At 40.9% G+C, this 21,483-nt stretch overlaps 1 protein-coding gene and 1 pseudogene across 1 annotated transcript in view; both read left to right on the top strand.

The window, feature by feature from the left end:
- CNTNAP5 (contactin associated protein family member 5) overlaps positions 1 to 21,483 on the top strand; it is a 737,066-nt gene that overhangs the window by 456,322 nt on the left and 259,261 nt on the right. Inside the window, exons 9-10 of the mRNA XM_063933980.1 lie at positions 17,119 to 17,268; positions 20,209 to 20,380. Coding sequence (XP_063790050.1) covers positions 17,119 to 17,268; positions 20,209 to 20,380 — 322 coding nt within the window. The remainder of the gene's footprint in view (positions 1 to 17,118; positions 17,269 to 20,208; positions 20,381 to 21,483) is intronic.
- On the top strand, positions 12,913 to 13,032 carry LOC134945967 (5S ribosomal RNA; annotated as a pseudogene).

Genomic DNA, 21,483 nt, shown 5'->3' with positions numbered 1-21,483 from the left:
AACCATCACATCAAAAGTATTCGATGGTGAAAACTATTTATATGACTAGTTCATGCGCGAAAGCCTGCATTTTCGTTTGCAATGTGGGAATTGGGATCGGGGGCAGGGCCAGACTCTGAGCAACATATTACTTTATCACTGGACATTGTGTGTATAATATACATATATAATATACACACACAATGCCCGATGATGAAGTAACATTACCCCATCAGTGCCAAATATACAATGCCCCCACTGTGCCAGATATACAATGCCCCCACAGTGCCAGAGATACATTGCCCCCACTGTGCCAGATATACAATGCCCCCACAGTGCCAAATATGCAATGCCCCCACAGTGCCAGATATACAATGCTCCACTGTGCCAGATATACATTGCCCCCACTGTGCCAGATATACAATGCCCCCACTGTGCCAGATATACAATGCCCCCACAGTGCCAGATATACAATGCCCCCACTGTGTCAGATATACAATGCCCCCACTGTGTCAGATATACAATGCCCCCACTGTGTCAGATATACAATACTCCCCTGTGGCAGATATACAATGCCCCCACTGTGCCAGATATACAATGCCCCCACAGTGCCAGATATACAATGCCCCCACTGTGTCAGATATACAATGCCCCCACTGTGTCAGATATACAATACTCCCCTGTGGCAGATATACATTGTCCCACTGTGCGCTCATTGCCCCCCACCCCTTGCCGCTGGCTCTATTTCTTCTATGTGAGGGGAGGAGAGCGTAGCATAGCGTCTCTCTTGCCCCTCAATTCTCTTTGATGCCCGGTCTCACTCTCCAATGGCGGCGGGGTCAATCTGAAATGATGCGCCGGTTCGTTAGCCAATCAGAGCTCGCGGACCGGCAGCCAATCAGGAGCCACGGCTGCCGGTCCATGAGCTCTGATTGGCTAGTAAACAGGTGCCTTATTCAGATTGACCGCGCCGCCGCCGATGGAGAGTGAGACTGGGCATCCAAGAGAATTGAAGGGCAGGAGAGGCACTGCGCTGCGCTCTCCTCCCCTCACACAGAACGAAGCCAGCGGAATGCAGTATTGTGGACGACCCAGCGGTACGGCGTAACGGCTGGGAATTTCTTACAATAATGTGGATGGCAACTTGCTCAGTGCGCGGTTTGCTTTGCTGTCTCACATGGGACCAATTCCGATGATTATGGTGTGGAGTTTGTATGTTCTTTCCATGGTTTTTGTGTTTTCTCTTGGTTTTTCCCACAGTCCAAAACATACTCAAGCAAGGACTTTGTCCATAGCCCTCCTAAATTATTCCCCCTGATCAGTGGTGGTGTATAGCTGGAGTGATATAAAGATCAGTGAGGTCACTCTGTCTCCTCTGAATCCTCCTGAGCTCCGAGTGTCTGTGGCTTCTGCTACTGCAGGGTAAGTAAGGTCTGGGATCTGATTGGCTCTCTGAGTCAGTGAGAGCCAATCAGAGCTTGCAGTGGGCCCTGTTGCCTAGCAGCAGTCTAGAGTGGGAAGGGGGTGAGGGGACTGGCTGAGCAGGCTCATGTCTGAAACAGACAGCCTCCAACGGACTTAGGAAGTTTCCCTGATAGACACAGCAGCAAGGGGAGGCATAGCTATTTGGAATTAGAAAAAAACAAGCCACCATCGGAAGACCATCAAATGACTATCATTTGATGGTGAAAAACATCGGGAGGGCACCATTAAATGCTAAAAACACTACCATCGAAACGAAAACATCGATGGTTCTGAAACATCGACCATCGATGTCCATCCCTAATTTGCACTCCACATGTACAGTTTCATTTCAGTACTTACAGTACAAGTGTCAAATTTAGAGGAGATTCCTACTTACCTGGGGTGTGGCTACCTACCTGGGAATAGAGCATTCACTTGGGCATGCATAATTTACCAGGGCATCTTTCTCTCATTGTGTACTATGCACTCCCTGAAGGCTCCAAGTAATGTTCTCTGCAGCTAGCACTCTGGTGAATCACTCAGGCAACAGTGTTGTCAAATGGGCTTAGCTATAGTGGGTGCCATTGCCAGGACTACTATCAGAAATAGTGGGACCTGCGACTGACAAAATCGGCCGGGCCCCCACTACCTATTGGTGACCACAGTTCACTATCATCTCTAATGCTCTGCAGTAGCCCTGCACCCACGCATTCTTCTTCTGTTCCAGGCTGCTCCTCGGGTGCCTTGCCTCCTCTCTAACTAGGCGGTGCGGTGTGACATCATGATGTCATGCATGCTGGGTCCACTCTCATGGGCCCTCTTTCACTTTGTGGCAGTAGCAGCAGGCGAGCAGTAGGAGCGGGGGCGAGGCTGGAGTCCGACAGTCTCCTCCTGATGGGGACTCTAGCCATTACTATGGGGCTCAGATGCAAACCCAGGTTATATATTTGCATACTAGTTTCCCAGATTTGCCTGCTAAGCAGTTGGGTGAAACCCATCACCTAGCCTAAATGGGGTGACATTACATTGTCAGTGAGAGGTGCGTGTAGTGGATGTTATAATGATAAGGGTATACTGTAATGTGACATAATCTGAACTGGGCACTGTAATGTGGCATAATCTGACCTGTTTATTGTATTGTGGTATAATATGAATGGAGGGCACTGTAATGTGGCATAATATGAAGTGGAGGCACTATAGTCTGAATTTATATGAACTTAGGGCACTGTGATGTTTCATAATTGGAACTTGAGGGCAATGCAATGTGGCACAACATTAAATTGAGACACTATAGTGTGGCATAATATGAACAGGGGTACTGTAGTGTGTTATACCATGAGCTGTGGACACAGGATCTGGTTAGCATGCCGGCATTCAGGATAACAGTAGTTGGAATACTGATGTGGGAATCCCGACACTGGTCAGAAGACCGACGCCGGGATCCTGACATGTATTACAATGCCGGTGTTGGAATCCCAACTGCCAGTATTCCGATTGTAAGTATGCTGGGCCGGGTTAGGGTTAGGCTGCGAGGGTGGAGGAAAGGTTTATGTGCTGGGGGAGGGTTAGGGTTAGGCTGCATTGGGGGGGAGGTTAGGGTTAGGCTGTGTAGTGGAAGGGTTGGGTTAAAGCACTAATAATGGGTGGTTAGGATTAGGCACTAAGGAGGGAAGCTTAGGGTTAGGCTGCAGGGAGGGAGGGTTAGGGTTAGGCTGCGGGGAGGGATGGTTACGGTTAGGCACCACTGCAGAGGGTTAAGGCTAGGATGCAGGGGGGAGGGCCATTAGGGTCAGGCTGCAGGGTGCGATTGTTAGGGGTGGTAGATGGCGAGGGTTAGACTACTTACTTGGTGTCGTGATTCGGATGCAGATGTCGGTATACTGACAGCTGGCATCCCAAGTGCCGGGATCCTGATAACATCCCAGGGACACTGTATGTCATAAAATGAATTGGGGTATTATTGACAAAATGTGAAGTAGAGCGCTACTGCACTATGGTTCATAAAATAAACAAGACAATCGTATGGGGCATAACATTGGACATAGCATTAACTAGAGCATGACTATGATACAGAAAATGAAGTAGGGCACTATTATGTGGCATAAAACTACTGTGGAGAAGTTGTTTGTCTAGAAGCATTGGGACAGGAGCCCTACAAAATATTTGAGCTCACAAATTTCTGGTTATGCTGCTGGGTAAATGTTCAGATAGTAGGGCATCAACTACTGCTGTGTGCTTGTAACAGGACACCTAAGAAGAAGAGAGTGCTGCAGCCCTGGGCGGAATTTCTGGGAAACCCACCTGATTAGATCAACACCACAATTAAAACTCTGTATTTTATTATAAATTTGGAATCTGCACACAAAATGAAATCATCAGTTTTCGGTATTACTCTCATTTAATATGGCAGCCTGCAGTCAGCAAAGATTAATATTGCCAATACGGCATGAGAGAATTCTAAAAGAATTATTACTTGCTACTTTTAAAAGAACTAGATGTCCATCTAGTGGAGTTTTAATTTAGTTTTTATTTGATTTTCTCCTTTTGTTGTTTAAGAACAGAGGGGTTTGAGTGATTATAAAAAAAAACAAGAATCACAAAATGACATTTTTACAAGCAATGTTATCTACAATGATTTGACTTATCTGAAGACAATGTCATAACTGAACAGACTTGAAATGCCTGGGTTTTATTTTTGGTTTGACACAATAGGTGGTTAACACTAATTGCTTTTAAAGTAAATGGCATAGCAATCAACTGAAGAAGATTAGGAAACCAATTTTGTTTTTATTCTGTAAAAGTAAAAAATGAAATATACCTGTTAACAATAAGTGAAAATGCAGAGTAAAAAATACAAAGGACTGAATATTTCTGCTTTTCAAATACTGTTCAAATAACATTATTTATTCCTAAGCTCGTTGAGCTTTAGGAAACCTTCCAGTGTAGCATTAAATTCATCAATGCAAAAACTGCCTTCTTTCAACAACATAACACATTTCATATTGCATAATGCACAAACCGTGCACAAAATGCATATAAATAAAAATAACTGAATAATAAAATAAAAAATACAAATGTGAACATGCAAATTGCAGAGCGCAGTTGAAAATATGCAGCGCCATATGAATGTTTAGCTCTGTAATAAGGGGTATATGACCAGTGCCACCACACAAGGCGAAGGGGGCAGCATGATCACTGCCCTGACAGCACTTTAGAATGAAAGCCATAAGCCCTTTTCCATATTGCGGGGTGCCCGGAGATGCACAGTGCACATCCTTAGGAACAAGGGCATAGCTACCATAGGTGCAGGCAGTGCAGCTGCTATGGGGCCCAGAGCTGAAAGGGGCCCAACTTCCTTGAGTTCCTAAAGTTACATGTGTTTTATACAGTTTTCGCCATTGCGTAGTACATAGGGGTCCTTTCATACTTTTTCCTTGGGGCTTGCAATATATCTAGGTATGCCCCTGGGCCTGCTTATTGTAGTGTGGTATAAAATGAACCGGAGGGCATATCAATGTTATATAATATGAACTAGGGCACTGTAATGAGGCACAATCTGAATGGGGAACACTATATATCATAATGTGAATTGACATCATTATTGACATCACATAAATTAGAATAGAGAAGTACTGTTGTAGTGGCACTACCAGCTGACAAGGTATACTGGGACAGATGCAGGTAGAAGGTTGACAGGTCAAAAGGTCGACATGAGGTTTTTCACAGTTTTTTTTAATTTATGGACTTTTTCATACTTTACGATCCACGTGGACTACAATTGGGAACGGTAACCTGCCTGAAGCATGATGAGTGAAGTGAGCTATGCAAGGGGACACGGTGCACTAATTAGGGTTCCCTGTCACTTTACGAAGAAAACAACACCAAAAAAAGTCCAAAAACTCATGTCGATCTTTTGACCTTTCAACCTAGTACATGTCGACCTAATGCCCATGTCGACCTAGTGTATGTCGACCTAATGCCCATGTCAACCTTCAGTGGTCGACCTAATGACTGTCAATCTAAGTTGTGTTGACCTAACGACCGTATCCCAAATGGGGCACATCATTTTAAATTATTATTCATTTAAACACATACAATTCTGCAAAAAAAACTGAATACTTAAAAATATGTTAGTATCTACAGTATCTCCATCATAGTCCAGCAATCTCCTTGATTTCACATTATCCCCATTATGTAGCTGTTACATTCTTGGGGGAAAATAAGAAATCAGAGATATGGGATCATTTGTGCCATTTCCCTGCATTGGTTATAAGTAGAGATGTGCGACAGGCACTTATCGTGTTTTGTGTTTTGGTTTTGGTTCTGGTTCCATGCTCATGTTTTGGATCTGGATTTGTTTTGCCAAAACCACCCTTTCGTATTTTGGTTTTGGTTTTAGATCTGGATGATTTTGGAAAAAAACATTAAAACAGCTAAAATCACATAATTTGGGGGTAATTTTGATCCTACGGTATTATTAACTTCAATAACATTCATTTCCAGTCTATTCTGAACACCTCCCAATATTGTTTTTATGCCAAAAGGTTGCACCGAGGTGGCTGTACGACTAAGCTAAGTGACACAAGTTTGCGGCACAAACACCTGGCCCATCTAGGAGTGGCACTACAGTGTCAGGCAGGATGGCAGATTTAAAAAATAGGCCCCAAACAGCACATCATGCAAAGAAGTAAAAGAGGTGCAATGAGGCAGGTCCATAACTACATGTGGGCCAGCGGTGCATTGCATACAGCGCATCTGCACTGTGGGCGCATCCGCTGGCATACACATAGCACGCGCTCCCGGATTCCTCCAGTGGCAAAGTACCATACAGAGGTAGTGGGATCAGATCAGTATATGCACTATGCAGCGTTCCGTCCATCCCCCGCTGCAGCCTCTCTGCTCCATCCACCCCCGCCTCCTTTTTTCTTCCGGAAGTGTGCTGGGCCAAGGAGCAAGCAGGGTCGGTGCTGCCATAAGGCCACTAGGGGGCTCCACCCAGGTTGGCTACTACAAGAATGAAGGATGTCTCTGAAAGAGTAATCCTTCATCAACAACTTCATAATGCTGGTGATGGCTGCGGGACTTATCAGCCACAGCCACCACACAGGCAGCACTGACATAATGTCATGTGCTTGCATGTCCCTGCTCTGCACTCACCTGTCCGGCTCCCATTCAATGCTGCTGCCTCCTTCCTCACTCCCTCCCTCCAAGCCAGACACAGAGAAGCTTCGCCTCCCAGTACAAGGATCTGCTGCTGGCCTGTGCTGGCTGGGGCTGGGAGCTGAAACTGCAAGATACAGTAAGAGGATTCAGGAAGTTCACTAGCTGCCAGGCTCAGATTTGGGGTTGCCCTGACACAGATACAGTGCACTTTCTGCATCTCATGCTCCTCCTGATCTGGTCTGCCTTATGCAGCTGCAAAGCTGGTGCAGGAGCTCAAAATGCAGAGGTGGGCAGGCTGGGGTCTGCATTTCTGGGGGTGGGTGTCTTATATTTCTACCTGCATCTGTCCCAGTATACCTTGCCAGCTGGTAGTGGCACTGCAACAGTACTTCTGTATAGCCCAGCTTATTGTATTTATGTACCGTCCAGAGCCATAACTAGGTGTTTGCTAGTGGTGCCTGGCACACAGTTCAGAAGCACTGTAGGTGCAGGACCACTGGCAACACCTGACCGTGCCACTGCCACACTGTGATGTCTGCAGCCACCTGGCCACCCTCCCGCCGTCACCACTCAGCTCAGCTGCAGTGCATTGCCCGGCTACGTCTTCTCTCATAGGTGGCCGGGAGGTGCTTCAGCTCGATCATCTCCTCCTCTTATCCCTACCCCCCGTGTTCTAGGAGAGATGACATCTCTCCCAGCCTGCCCTCAGCCCACCTACAGTGCCCTGCACTGCGAAAAGCTGCAGTGCTGGGGCGGGAACGGGAAGTACAAGAGGACTGCCGGCTGGGTCAAAGGTAACTATAGCACACACACTTTCACACTCTCTCAACCCCCTGCCTCCCTGGACTCTGCTGCAGTATTGTGTAAAAAGAGGACTCTGCAGCCGTAATGTGTAAAAATGGGGACTCTGCTGCCATAATGTGTAAAAATGGGGACTCTGCTGCCGTAATGTGTAAAAAGGGGGACTCTGCTGTCATAATGTTTAATAAGGGACTGTACGTGGCAAAATGTGTGATAGGGGCTCTACCTTGAGTATTGTGTAAAATGGGACTCGTTATCTGGCATAATGTGTGTAAGTGAAACTGTTAATAAATAAATAAATAAATAAATAAGTGGCACTACTGTGCGGTGTAATTTAAATAATGGAGACTACTGTGCAACATAATATGAATTGGTATTATTTTATGGTCACACCCCTAGATTTTTGCCGTGTGCCTACGGTACGCACTGACCCTGTTTGAATATGAGGGGGGGGGGAGGGGGCAAGATGCTGTTTCTTGCTCAAAGCGCTAAAATGACTAGTTACGGCAATGAGGTAGCTTGATGACTAAGCTAAGCGACACAAGTGTGCCGCACAAATACCTGGCCCATCTAGGAGTGGCACTGCAGTTGCAGACAGGATGGCACTTAAAAAAGCTTGTCCCCAAACAGCACATCATGCAAAGAAGTAAAAGTAAGTGTCATCCTGTCTGCAACTGCAGTGCCACTACTAGATGGGCCAGGTGTTTGTGCCGCACACTTGTGTTGCTTAGCTTAGTCATCCAGCCACCTCGGTGCAACCTTTTGGCCTAAAAACAATATTGGGAGGTGTTCGGAATAGGCTGGAAATGAGTGGAAATGAATGTTATTGAGCTTAATAATACCATAGGATCAAAATGACCCCCAAATTATGTGATTTTAGCTGTTTTTATGTTTTTTTTCCCAAAAATCATCCAGATCCAAAACCAAAACACTAAAGGGTGGTTTTGGCAGAACCAATCTAGATCCAAAACATGAACATGGAACCAGAACCAAAACCAAAACACAAAACATGAAAAGTGTCTGCCGCACAGCTATTTTTTAATAATACTTTTATATTCTTAATTATACTCCTGTGCACATCAAGAAATAGTATATAAAAAACATGACCACATCACATTTACCTGTGAGGGAGTTACATACGTTTTTAAGAAAAAACAAGAAGTTTCATTGTTCGTGACATATTTATTTGGAAATACGAAGAAGTGTAGATGATATCACTGTGTTTTTGTCTTAATTACATAATAAAATAACAATTAAATCAAACAATAATAGAAACAAAACCATAATTATTGAAAAAATTGCTAATATCTTGTTTTTTTGTCTTCAAACTTCGTTTTGTCGCTTTTCACTTACAAGTTTTTTCTGTGTCATCTCTGTGTATCATCCAGCAGTAGTCAGCCATCATGCTGATGGCCCTGATATCTTATTTCTACATCTTTAACGTCTTGGTTGAACCGTTCACCATGTTCTTCACTGTAGTTTCCGAGATTATCCGGGAAATGCTCAATATGGGAATTCAAAAAATGTACCTTTAAACTCATATTGCAGCCAAGGTTTCTGTAACTATAACGCATTTCCCTGAAAGTTTCTTTGTAGTTGAATCCTTGTCATTGCCTAAAAATTTTGAAATCACTTGTTTGAACGACGTCCATGCCAAAAGCTACACAATATTCATTACACACTCGAAATGTTTATCTTTTATTAACTTTCTAATGTCAGGGCCTGTAAAAATGCTGTGTGTGTGTATATGTGGTGGTAGGCAGGGGTTATAATGAGCCGACACAGTGCAAAACTGTGTTGCATCTGTTGTATTTGGTTCCACCTTCTCCAGCTCACCTTGTAGTTGTAGTTGTGTGTGTGCAATGTTCCTTAAAGATAGTATGGGGTTTAGGCCCTTTGTAAATTTCAGCTTTAGGCCCACGTGGACCTTAATCTGGCACTGGGAGACGGAAAGTTTTATGAAGAGAACTGAATTGCAACATTCTATATTACCGACAATTCATTTAAGACAATGGGGTAAATTTACTAAGATGGGAGTTCTATTTAAGATGGGATGTTGCCCATAGCATCCAATCAGATTCTACTTCTCATTTATCTAGACCCTTCTAGAAGATAATACCTGGAATCTAATTGGTTGCTATGGGCAACATCCCATCTTAAATAGAACTCCCATCTTAGTAAATTTACCCCAATGTTTTATAATAAATGTGGGCAGAATACATTTGTTACTTTATTGAATATGAAAAAAATTACTTATTCATAAATACACGTTTTGCAGAAAAACGTGATGTGATATGCAAAATCGTGAGTCATTTTCATGTTCAGAAGCCAAAAATCTATACGTATCACATACATTCGTTAAAAAAGCTTTTTCATTGCAGACCTGTGTAATTTGCATAATATAAAAGTATACAGAGCAGCTGATTGGTTGCCATGGGCAACTTCTCCACTGGCTCACTTCTCCACTTTTATCAATGCTTAGTACATGTCCCCCTTAGAAGTAAGTTATGGGCTTTAGATTTAGCCATGATATAATATCTGACCACTGTAGTCAGTGCAGTTTTTGTCCAGTGCTTGGAAGTAAATTGGACTAATGAGGGTCCAATAAGTCTCTCAAAAGCTTGGAGGTCATAGATCATGGGACAGTAATTTGAAAGAGAATTTGGGAACAAATTTGGCTGGAAATGGCAAGGTGGGATAGATAATTGTTAAATAGGTTTGCAAAATTTTATGCAAATAGAGTATTTCAGCAGAATAAGCATTTTTCAGTTTTGCGAGGCTCCACTGATACAATCCTCTAGTTCTGCTTTGGTTCAATTTTCCATAGAGCAACCTATTCTATATTTTGGGGCATATGTATCAAAGTTTGCAGAAAGATAAAGCTGCGAGAGATAAAGTACCAAACAATTAAATGTCTACAGGCTGTGTTTGAAAAATGACAGCCAGCGGCTGATTGGATGATACTTTACCTCTATCAAAGGTTTAATACATATGCCTCTTTATTTGTAAATTCATATTTCATAGAATTTACAGTCTATGAATAGAGCTCTGATAGTGACAGTCAAATAATTCTGCCCTGTTGTCATCGCGGGGGAGGGGAGGCTGGGAACACTCAAGGTCAGAAACCATCAGTGAAACATGCAAAATTTTAAAGCCACCAGTTTTACTAGTCAGCAGTAAAAATACTGTAACTATATCTGTTGTTCTGACCCTCATTGCCATATATTCTTGCTATACTAGTGCCAGTCAATCATCTAGTTTTATCAATATCATTACCCTAAGTATATGACAGAACAATGCACTTTCTAGCTTCTGCATATCACATAAAGCGACCCAGAGATTGACAGTCTTTGTTTGCTGTCTGTCAAAAATGACTGACAGAATCTAAACGATTATCACTGACACCGCACATGTTAATGGAGTGAAAGATACAACCAAATTCACAAAAGTGCCCTCTCCCAGGTCTCCAAGTGGCAACTTCTGAAAAGTGGATATTAAGGACTCTGCTGCAAAGTGATACCTATCACCAAGGTGTCATTTCTGCAGTATGACACGTTCATCTACAGAACACACCAGCACATGACGGACACTAAAGTCAAACTACACGCAAGAATGTCCAAGACAAAATTTACATTGGAGATGGAGGCTGGTCTCAAAAACCAAATTGCCAGGAATCTGCAAGCAAATAAAAACCAAATTAAATATATTAATGCCTACAGGTGCATAACCTATAGACCAATAAAAAAACAATAATGTATATACATTGAATGTATATAAGCAGAATAACAATACAAATAACAGAGCATAATGAATGATACAGTTGCTTCTTGAGCAGCACACAATGATAGTAAAAATTAAACAGAACCTCTTACAGTAAGTAAACAAATAATACATAATTGATTAAGGTTGGTCATCTCTCAGGCAAGAAGCAAGCAAGTAATATTTGCTGTACATTTCAAGCAGCATTATTTGAGAAGTGTACATCCAGAAGCATTCCCTCTGTAATGGCAGCTGATGCTGAATAACACCTCTCCAGGGAGAAGGAACATGTTCAATAAACACCTTTTAGTTCACTAAGCAAATGATCATGTGAAGAAAAATAATGAACTACAGGAATCAAAGTGTCAAAAAAGTTCAATTCAATTTTCTGTCGGTTCATCAGTTATTGTTATGTGTAATCTTACTCTTGTATTCACTACGCAACAAGTACTGTATTACTTAATAAAACAACAAATTTACACTATGCCTTGGAATGGTAAAAATAATGATCTGTAACAAGACTATTATAAATAAAGTATTTATACTAACCATAAAGGAACATTTCTATGCAAACCAGATTGGCTACAGTTTTTATTTAGAAATCTTATTATATAATTCTGCCATCAACTGTCTATCCTTGCATATAAACCCCACAAGGTAATTATTTAAAGCGTTCTTTATATGACTAAATGGGAGCATCAAAAAAGAAACATGTTAAGAGGATTAAATAAATAATTGAATATAAAAAAGTATAGAATTGATTTAAAAACAAACGATTTAACATATTATGCCAATACATTGTTGCAGGTTGCATACAATGATACAATTTATATAATAATTCTACAAGGTATGTCCTCGTACAGGTTGAGAATCCTTTATCCAAAATCCCACATTTTCAGGTCCCATGCTGAGATAATGGCATGTATTATATATATATATATATATATATATATATATAAAATTCTGTAGGTACAGGCACTCACCAAATTGTAGAGAACATACTTTTTATTTCATCTCAATGGTGTATCATACCAGCAATTGGATCATAATGGCAGATCGAAGTTCCGGTTCTGAACTAACCTTTTTCAAGATCACAATGATTAACTGGCAGGAAAGCCAGCAGCCCGTAATACACAACTCACCCATGGCCCATTCTTATAGCAAAGGCAATTATACCAGGTACCTCCCTTCCTGTTCCCTATTGGAACCAGCTGAATATAATAGAGGAGTACATCATATCATCTGGTATGAGAAATACACATAAATTTGTTTCACAAACTAGACAGGGCGCACAGATGCGCAATGTGCCATCCGTGCCACTTACCCAAAACAGAAACCATCGGTATCGCATGCCAATACTCACGTGCGGTCCACCCACACCATGGTCTGAATGAAGATTTCCGTCTTGGATGCTGTCTTTGAAGAGTTATACCATATGCTTTGATGTTTCACCCTTGACGAATATGACTATATTAACTATGATAATACTTCACAAATGACTCTTTAACCCTGTCCACAATTAGCAGTATTTAGACTCTTTTATTGCGCATCACCATATGCACCTGAACTGGATATAATGATGTGATGACACCGCCGTGTGTCTAAGGTACTGCTTAATTGAAGTTGTTTTGCTATATACATTGGGGCATTGCCGAGTGCCCTTTATTTAGCTATATCTGGTGGAGGAGAACAGGAAGGTGCATGACCTACGTACTGTCAATGTGGGCCTAGGATTTTGTTTCTATTTACTACAGCCAGACCTCGCTGGAAATGCCCAATACCCGTCTGATCTTGGAAGCTAAAAAGTGATGGGCCCGGCCAGTACCTGGATGGGAGACCTCCAGGGAATACCTGGTGCTGTATTGAATGGACATTTATATTTGACCCCCAATCAGAGAAGGATAAAAGGTTCTCTGGGACATGCACCTGCTTTGCGTCTGCACCTGATAATCTCTTTATATTTATTGTCTGTGCTGGTGGCCACTGTTAGATACATCACGGTCTTTTTCACATCCAACCAACATTGCACTTTATAGAGCTGTTTTGCACTAAATGGTGTAGTTTGGATTTGTGTATATTCTAAAGGTCCAGGAACTGGTGTTCTTTTTCACACATCCCTAATATGCTAATCCTGGCATTGTTTACCTTTTCACAGCGATGTCACACCTCAGGGAGGTGTAATGTGATAGAAGTAATAATGTGGCTTGCTCTCACCTGGTGTTTAAGCCGGGGGGGCAGACTTGTTTACATTTTGGTCTCCGCCCACACTGTCACAATATTTGGACCAATGGGAGCACAGACAGCTCCAGGTCATGCTGGTGACATAGGAAGTAGTCTCTTTTAGACCCTGAGGAAAACCACAGAAGCGTGGTTGAAACGGCTATCGGGCCGCCACTGATTATTACTGTGTTATGCTGTTGGACCAATAAACACTGCTTAAATGCTGTTCCGTTATCTTTTCATCCTGCTGTGAAAAGTGAGTTTGTATATTAATGCAATATGGAACTGGCACCACTTATTTGAAATAACCTTTTTAGAGTGCTGTTTCTTTCCGGGATATATATATATATATATATGACAAGAATTACTCTCCCACTGCGCTATTTCAAATAAAACACTAAAATTAATTAATTATATGGCTGCCTGTATCCTCTAAGTTCCCTGTTAGGAGGAACTAAATGTGTTAGGAGGAACTAAATTTCGTTTCATATATATATATATATATATATATATATATAGATTCATTATCTCAGTATGGGACCCAAAAATGTGGGATTTTCATTTTTGGATAAGGGATACTCAACCTGTAGTTGGACTTGTAGTGGGACTTGGGAATAGTTCTGTGCATGTCTAATTGGGGACAGACACAAGCCTCTACCCATTGCTAAAGGCAACATCTGTGTGTGTTTAAGTGTGTGTGTGTGTGTGTGTGTGTGTGGGGGGGGGGGTTCAGAGAAGGAACTGCAGAAACATGTAGCTGGGGTGAATGTACAAAGGTTATCAGTGTGGAACAGAGGAGGAATATGCCAGTGTAATATATAGTGAAGACAGCGCGCCCCAAAATAAACATTAAAATCCTAAATGACAGAATTATCCAAGCACAATAGTGGTGATCTAAAAAATTATAGTCCTTACATATAATGTCAACTGTTCCACCATCAGCAAGGTTTCAGCATCAGAATAAACTCATTGTTTCCACCACTACACATTTGAATCTTGTAAAGAATATACAGTACAGTAGGCGGGTTCAAAGTCAAAACAGCAGAAGAAATGGGTCATAGTATTAACACTTCAATAAATCCATAGAAAACTGTCCAAGGCTGTACAAAACTTCTAAAGGGAAGATGTGGGGAGCAGCCACACCATCCTGTGATTGCTTTATCTGCTTCATTTTAAGCATCCTGTATGGTTTTATTGAAGTGCTATTATATTTATTTTCTCTAAAGGAAGCTGTTTCTTCTATTCTCTTTTCAAAACATCCTCGTCATTCACAATGAAACTATGCAAAAACTATTTATTTTACAGATATCCAACATACAAATTAGCATAAGCTAACACCACTAAAGACATCCTTTAATATGCACGAATTCTGGGTCCAGAATAGATTTTCAACATGAAAAGAGTTATCAAAATGATTTTTGGGTGACAAAACTCTGATATTTGGCTGAATTTATTCACCCAACTCTACTCTTATGGGACTTTGTGTATTGTCAATTTTATTGCACAAAACCTTGATGGAGGTCTTTTGACATTTGTATGTCTAAAAATTACTTTGTAGCACTTAGTGGTGATTGCTGTTACTGTAGCTATTACAGATGTATTTAAGTGCAGTTAAAATGTAGTGTACTTTGAGAGATCCCTGGGGGACAAATACCGTTGGGCCTCCCACAACACTGGCTTATGAGCCTCTTAATCAGCCTAGTCCCAAATTTGAAATTCATTTCCCCCCCTCACTTTAAACTATCAGATGTCTGCATTCTCTTTTTTATTGTATTTCTTCCTTCCTTTAGGCTTTATATTTTGTATATTAATGTAATATTTTCTATTTTTTAATATCTTATATCAAATCTTTGCTCATGGTACTTTATTTAGGTTTATTTATTGCTAAAATAAAGGAGCACATTTTGCTTTCCTGATAGATCATTTGTACAATTAAGAAACAGGCTTCATCATGTTCTACATTAACTGGTTGACCTTCTCCAACTAACTTCAAATGTGAATGGAAAAAAAATTATAAACCACAAATTTGAGCAAATTGCCATTCAAAATTGTTAAGAATAAGCCTCTTAAAAGAATCACTAGAAATAGGCATAAACGTTTAAGGCAGTATAGGGGACCTCAGCTCTTAATTAGCTACTGAGGAAATTCAATAATTAAAGTTCTAGTTTATGAAGCACGCAGCAGGTACAACTAACTGAAAGACCAATTTATTATTAAGCTATGATCTTTCATTTATTATACTGACGGTGCTCCAAAAGACAGCACAGTATTTTAGTTACATGCTGAATGATTAGTTTTGCATCTAGATCTGATATCTCGGTGTACTGCATTGCAGGGCGTGCCAAGAGACCGCACAGCACTTTTTATATAGGTTGAGAGATCTGTCTGCAGCCTGAGCAGTAACCTAAATCTCCCCATGTGTAAAGCACACTGAAAGGTCTGTTCCAGAAAATACTGTACTGCCTCTCTGAGGCATCGGTCAGTAAATTAAAGACCTGTTCTTAAATGGTTTTTCAATTATTCTCTACTAGTGAGGAGCTGCATGGGCACAGTGGAGGCATAAGAGAGGTGTAGAATAGACTGAGATTCCACAGACCATAGTGGGCTACATAAAAATAATCCAGTCCTGCTTGCTCTAAGCGCCATACAATAGGATGACCTTCTGTTTTGATAACACATGTGGGTGGCCATACTGGAAGAGACTGACAGAACCCATAGGTACCTGTTATTGCAGTGGTTACATGATTGTATACACAAGCAAATAGAAATCTTTGGCTGATGGGATTGATCCCATAATTAAGCTAAATCAAATGAATGATAAATATTGGACATGCCATTTGGCTTGTGGTCATACTGTACGTCTGTTGACAATGGGACAATTTGACCATGTCCCTTCATATTTTTCACTAGGATATCTCTGTAGAAACAAGACACGACTAGCTGTATTTTAACCACTTCCACACAAAGCTTATAGCACAAGCTACTGTATGTAGTCTGTCCCGGAACACTGAAGGAATTTGGGGATCTCACTACACATTCGACTTACATTAATTAGTTAATTTAGATTTTCATGTGCTAATCATAATTAGCTGAAGGACAATCTGCTTGAAGCATTTCTTCTCTGTATGTTGGACCTCTTGTTATCCACAGAAATGCTGAATAATAATAATTCTCATTTCATTACAATTCATTATTTTCAAGTGTTGGAACTTAATAATTTTATGAAACAAGCAAAATCAAAGTAATAATTCCAGGACACAATCTTACTTGACAAAAAGTCTATAAAGCAATAAGTACTGTTCCTCAAATACATTTTTGATAAGAAAATAATGCTTTATGAGAGCACAAGTTTATAACATTTAAAATATTGACGTTGATAATCGGGTGTAACATGATTTATAGTTGTTAACTAGTCATAAAACATTACTTCAGCAGGTACATTATAATCAACTCAACTTAATACAGAATACAGGTTGAACACGATGGGCATTTTGCCTCTATTCAACCTCAATTACTATGTTACTATGTATGTAGATGGTACAGTACATGTAATTCAAATGACTTTATCAAATCAATTGCAGTAAAAGGACACTTTATCTCCCAGCTTTCTGGTCATGGAGGATACAGTGTGCTCTACTGATCATAGTAATCTCTATTACATTCATTCTTTTGTTTCTTTTAACCCTGTAGACACATACAAAAATCTGGAATAATCTGTTATTCATTCTCCAGGCAGTGGTTTAAATGACGGATTATGGCACACAGTTACTATAAACGCAAGAAGACTTCGCATGACGCTAACATTGGACAATGGGGCTGTTTCACCAGTTCATGTCACGCTCCCAGTACAGATTTCCACTGGGCACCAGTACTACTTTGGAGGTGAGATGCTTCATCTGTAGCCACTATTTGAATTGCAAGTTGTTTAGTTCCTTTATCCATCTTCCCTATGTAGCTTCATTGCATGCTGTGATTTTTCATTATGTAAACTGTTGACTCTGTGGAACATGTTATTGCAAAATACAGTAAAACTCCAGTGTTTCTCAGGTTACTAAATTATACACTTTCCATGATCCCTTCATTTCCTACTGTGTTAAAGAGGCCCATTCCTTGCCATTCTTATTATTATTATCATGATCCTTTATTTCTTGGCACCACGAGGGGTCCACAGAGCCATACAAAGTACATAAACAGATACAGTATAAACAAAACAAGAAAACAGCAACTTACAGTATAAAACATTGTATAAAATGGACATGGTAATGCAGAGTAAACAATGGTATAAGTGAGGGAAGGAAAAGCATATGAGGCAAGAGGACCCTGCTCATGAGAGCTTACAATATAAAGGGGAGTGGCAGAAAAATAGGGGTGATCAAGAGGGGAGATACAGTGAGCCAGAAGGACATACTGTAGCAGCAGGTTAGGAGGAGAGCTGAAAGGCTTTGATAAAAAAAGTGGGTCTCAACAGCCCAATTGAAGTTTTTTAGAGAGGCGGAGAGTCTGATAAGGAGTGGGAGAGAATTCCAGTGGTAGGGAGCAGCACAGGCAAAATCTTGGAGGTGAAAGTGTGAGGAAGTAATCATTTGGAAGGAACATAGGCATTCATTTGTGAAGCATAGTGGGCGGCTGAGAGTGTGAAGGGAGATGAGATCAGAGATGTAAATAGGGGGTCTATTCACTAAGAAAACGAAAACAGAATTGCTACTTATCACTATACATCGCATTGCTTTGATGCGATGTATAGCTGTAATAAGTAGCAATTCATGTATACTCAACCTTCCGACGATGTGCTGTGGTGTCTGGGGCTCCTGCGGTGAGAGAGGTCATCTCCGGCGGTCCCTCCCTGTGATGTACAGAGTCAGGCGGCAGGTCCCTTTGCACATGCACAGCTTGTTGACCTCCCGGCAGGCTGCAGTGGCTGCTGGGAGGTCGGGGGCGGAGCCAGCACCAGGTGCCGAGCAGAGAGCAGGGAAGTCGTCTCCGCACTGCAGTTCAGGTTACACCATCCTGAGAATGCGAACCTGAACCCATGGAGAAGCGGAAAGCAGAGCTTTCCACACCTTCATGAATCGCACTCACCATACAAAGATATGGTTATGCGAATCAGGCACAGAGCGGGGGTGCGGCTGGAGAAGTCAGAGACTTCTCCATGGTGACCCACTCTGTGAATTGCACTAGGAAGAGAAAAGCCCTGTTTAATGCAAAACAGGGCCTTTCATTGCTACATAAATAGACCCCTAGGAGAGGATTAGGTGAGGGCTCTGTAAGTGTGTGTGAGAAGTTTGAATTGGGTACTGAAGGGGAAGTGGAGCTAGTTAAGTACTTTGGAGAGGAAGCAGCATTAAGGTCAAAGTGGTGTGGAGAGTGGTGGGAAACAGGAGGGCCATATAAGAGGATGTTACAGTAATCCAGTGTAGACGATGACCAGTGAGAAAGCAGGGCATACATTATGTGATTATTGCAGCAGACCGGGGCAATAATCACATAGTGTATGCCCACGATCAAAGTGACAATCGAATGGTCAGCCATGAAATATCCTCCACTATGATGTGATTAGTGCATAGACTGCACTGGCCAACATTTCCCTGTTCCTTTATAAGGGAGGAACAAGGACAAGTAAAAGAAAAGAAAAACAGCGCTAGATTCAAATTCCTGAACACATTTAATATATTGGTGTTAAAAGGATAAGATTAAAATTACAATTAAACTAACAAATCTCACATGAGAATATAATGTCCATTGACACATGGGGATGATAAAATTGGCTAAATACTGCTATTGTTTTTGCAACACCTTATGACCGTGTTCCTGATAGATTAGTCAGATTCACACATGAGGACTTTAGTATGACAAATTGTCCAATGTTACCAGCCTTGTGTTCCTATATGAGGATCCGTAGCGATGGTGCCTGAAGGCAGCTGAGCTCCACGCAATTTGGTAGGTATCCTGGTCCACAAAAGGCTTGAAAAGCTTGGAAACAGAGCCGGATTGATGAATTACTGGAAAAGTCCTCCAGAATCTTGCAAAAGCAGCAATGGAACCACAGGTCTTTCTTGGTGTAGTCAGTGTATATAGCAGTTGGTTTCACCTGACGCGTTTTGCTGCTCTGGGCAGCTATTTCCAAGCCCCATTCTGCTAGGACCCCCTGTTTTATATGCCCGGGCCCCCCAAGGCTTAATCCGGCCTTGCCTGAAATCACAAGGGAGGGACTTACAATGAAATATCATTGGAGGAATCATGTCAGTATGTTCACATTGTATAGCGTCAGATTTGTTGTTTTACTGAATGGGTCCTTGGATTATAGACGAAGGAGAAGCCCCAGGCAAACACCAGCTAAAATAAAGTGATGTCATGTTTACTGTACATAAATTGCCTTTTAATCCAAAATCTATATAGCATAGTTTATGGGTTACTTATTGCTTTTGTTAAACATAGCCTATAAATGAGAATTTTTGTTTTAAATGTATCTACAACAAAAGTTAACTTTATTTTTAATCTAAACTGCAAAGTCTGTGACCTCCAGTCACAAACAAAATGAAAAAAAAAAAAAAATGAAATTAAAAACTCTGTGACCTGCAATAATCATTCTTATAGAGAATGTGAGGTAATAGGCAGGCAGACAATAAGAGATCGGTGCAGTTCACCTCGTATGCCATGCTGATTTCTTCCTTCATAACCGGAGATTTTATGACAAAGCTTATGTAATAAAGAAAACATCAAGAATGTTGAGACCTCAGGGTCCTCCATCTATACTACTCATGAAAAATAAAAGTATTATACTGAATTTGATTAGATGTGGTATCTTTGTCTTTTACTGAACAGGCTGTCCAGATCACCTTGCAGATTCCTTTTGTATAAATCCAATTTCTTCGTTCCAAGGATGCATGAGGCTCATATTTATTGATAATCAGCCTAAGGACCTCATTTTAGTTCAACGGGGCACCCTGGGGAATTTCAGTGATTTGCAGATCGATATGTGTGGCATTAAAGACAGGTAATTTGAATCTGACTTGTGAACTTGACATTGCTAGAAATAAATATTAATCCATATGTATAAACAGATTTCTGTCTACACATCAGATGCTTTCATAAAAAAGGGAAGAGAGCTAATTCCCATCAAGGTAAAATGACACCACAAAGATCTTTTTCAATTTTGATTCTCCTAATGTAATGCAAATACGTGGTGGATAGGTGGGTGGATGATACACAGATGTCTATTAGAACTAATCCTCAAATATCAAAACACATTTTAAAACAGTTTAAGATTCTTCATCATACATTAAGGTCAAAACCACATTCTGGCACACAACAAAGATAATTGTGATGTAAATGGAGAAAGAAGCAGATAAATGTGCTGTACTATACAATGTTGGTAATAGATCTGTCTAGCATTTAATCAGACTCACTTCCTGTACATTTTGTCATCCATAATTGCTTTTTAAATTATATTTCATGGTATGTGATTTCTCAGTACAGCCTATGGGGATAGGGTAGCTAACGGCACCCTTTATCTGTTTTCTGTAATTTTCCATACTTCAGAACTAGCAATACAACCCCCTCTCCAGATTTTAGACTAGGCACTCATTTGTGAGAGAATTGTTATACAGAATATACATAAGAATTAATAAAGGGTCAGAATTGCAGTATGATCATGTAGGTTGATCAGGACTTGTTGCTGGTATAGTGTCCTTTGTCTGTGTAGTGTGTAATAGAATTGTATTATGGCCATGTCCAGTGGCATAGTATCCTATGTATGTATAGAGTGCAATAGAATTTTATTTTTTGGCCTTGTAACATGGTCAGGCCATGTTGGGATTGTTCTGTTCTACAGTATGTCTGTTTAGAGGTAGTATAATTGTATTATGATCACGTTTATTGGTCAGATCGTATTGAAGGGTTTAGTGTCCTATATCCATCTATAGTGTAATAGAATTTGAATTATGATCAGGACCAGCAGTCATGCAATGTTATGAGATGTAGTACCCTCCATCTGTAAGATAGTAATATCATTGTATAATTGTCCAGTGTCATGTCATGATGGGAGTGTTATTTAGTATATACTGTGTGTATAGAGGTAGTATACTGTAGTTCTATTGT

This window comes from Pseudophryne corroboree, chromosome 7 (assembly GCF_028390025.1).
Source record: "Pseudophryne corroboree isolate aPseCor3 chromosome 7, aPseCor3.hap2, whole genome shotgun sequence".
Lineage (NCBI taxonomy): Eukaryota > Metazoa > Chordata > Amphibia > Anura > Myobatrachidae > Pseudophryne > Pseudophryne corroboree.
The sequence above is the reverse complement of the archived record's forward strand: the minus strand, read 5'-3'. Positions and strand labels throughout refer to the sequence as shown.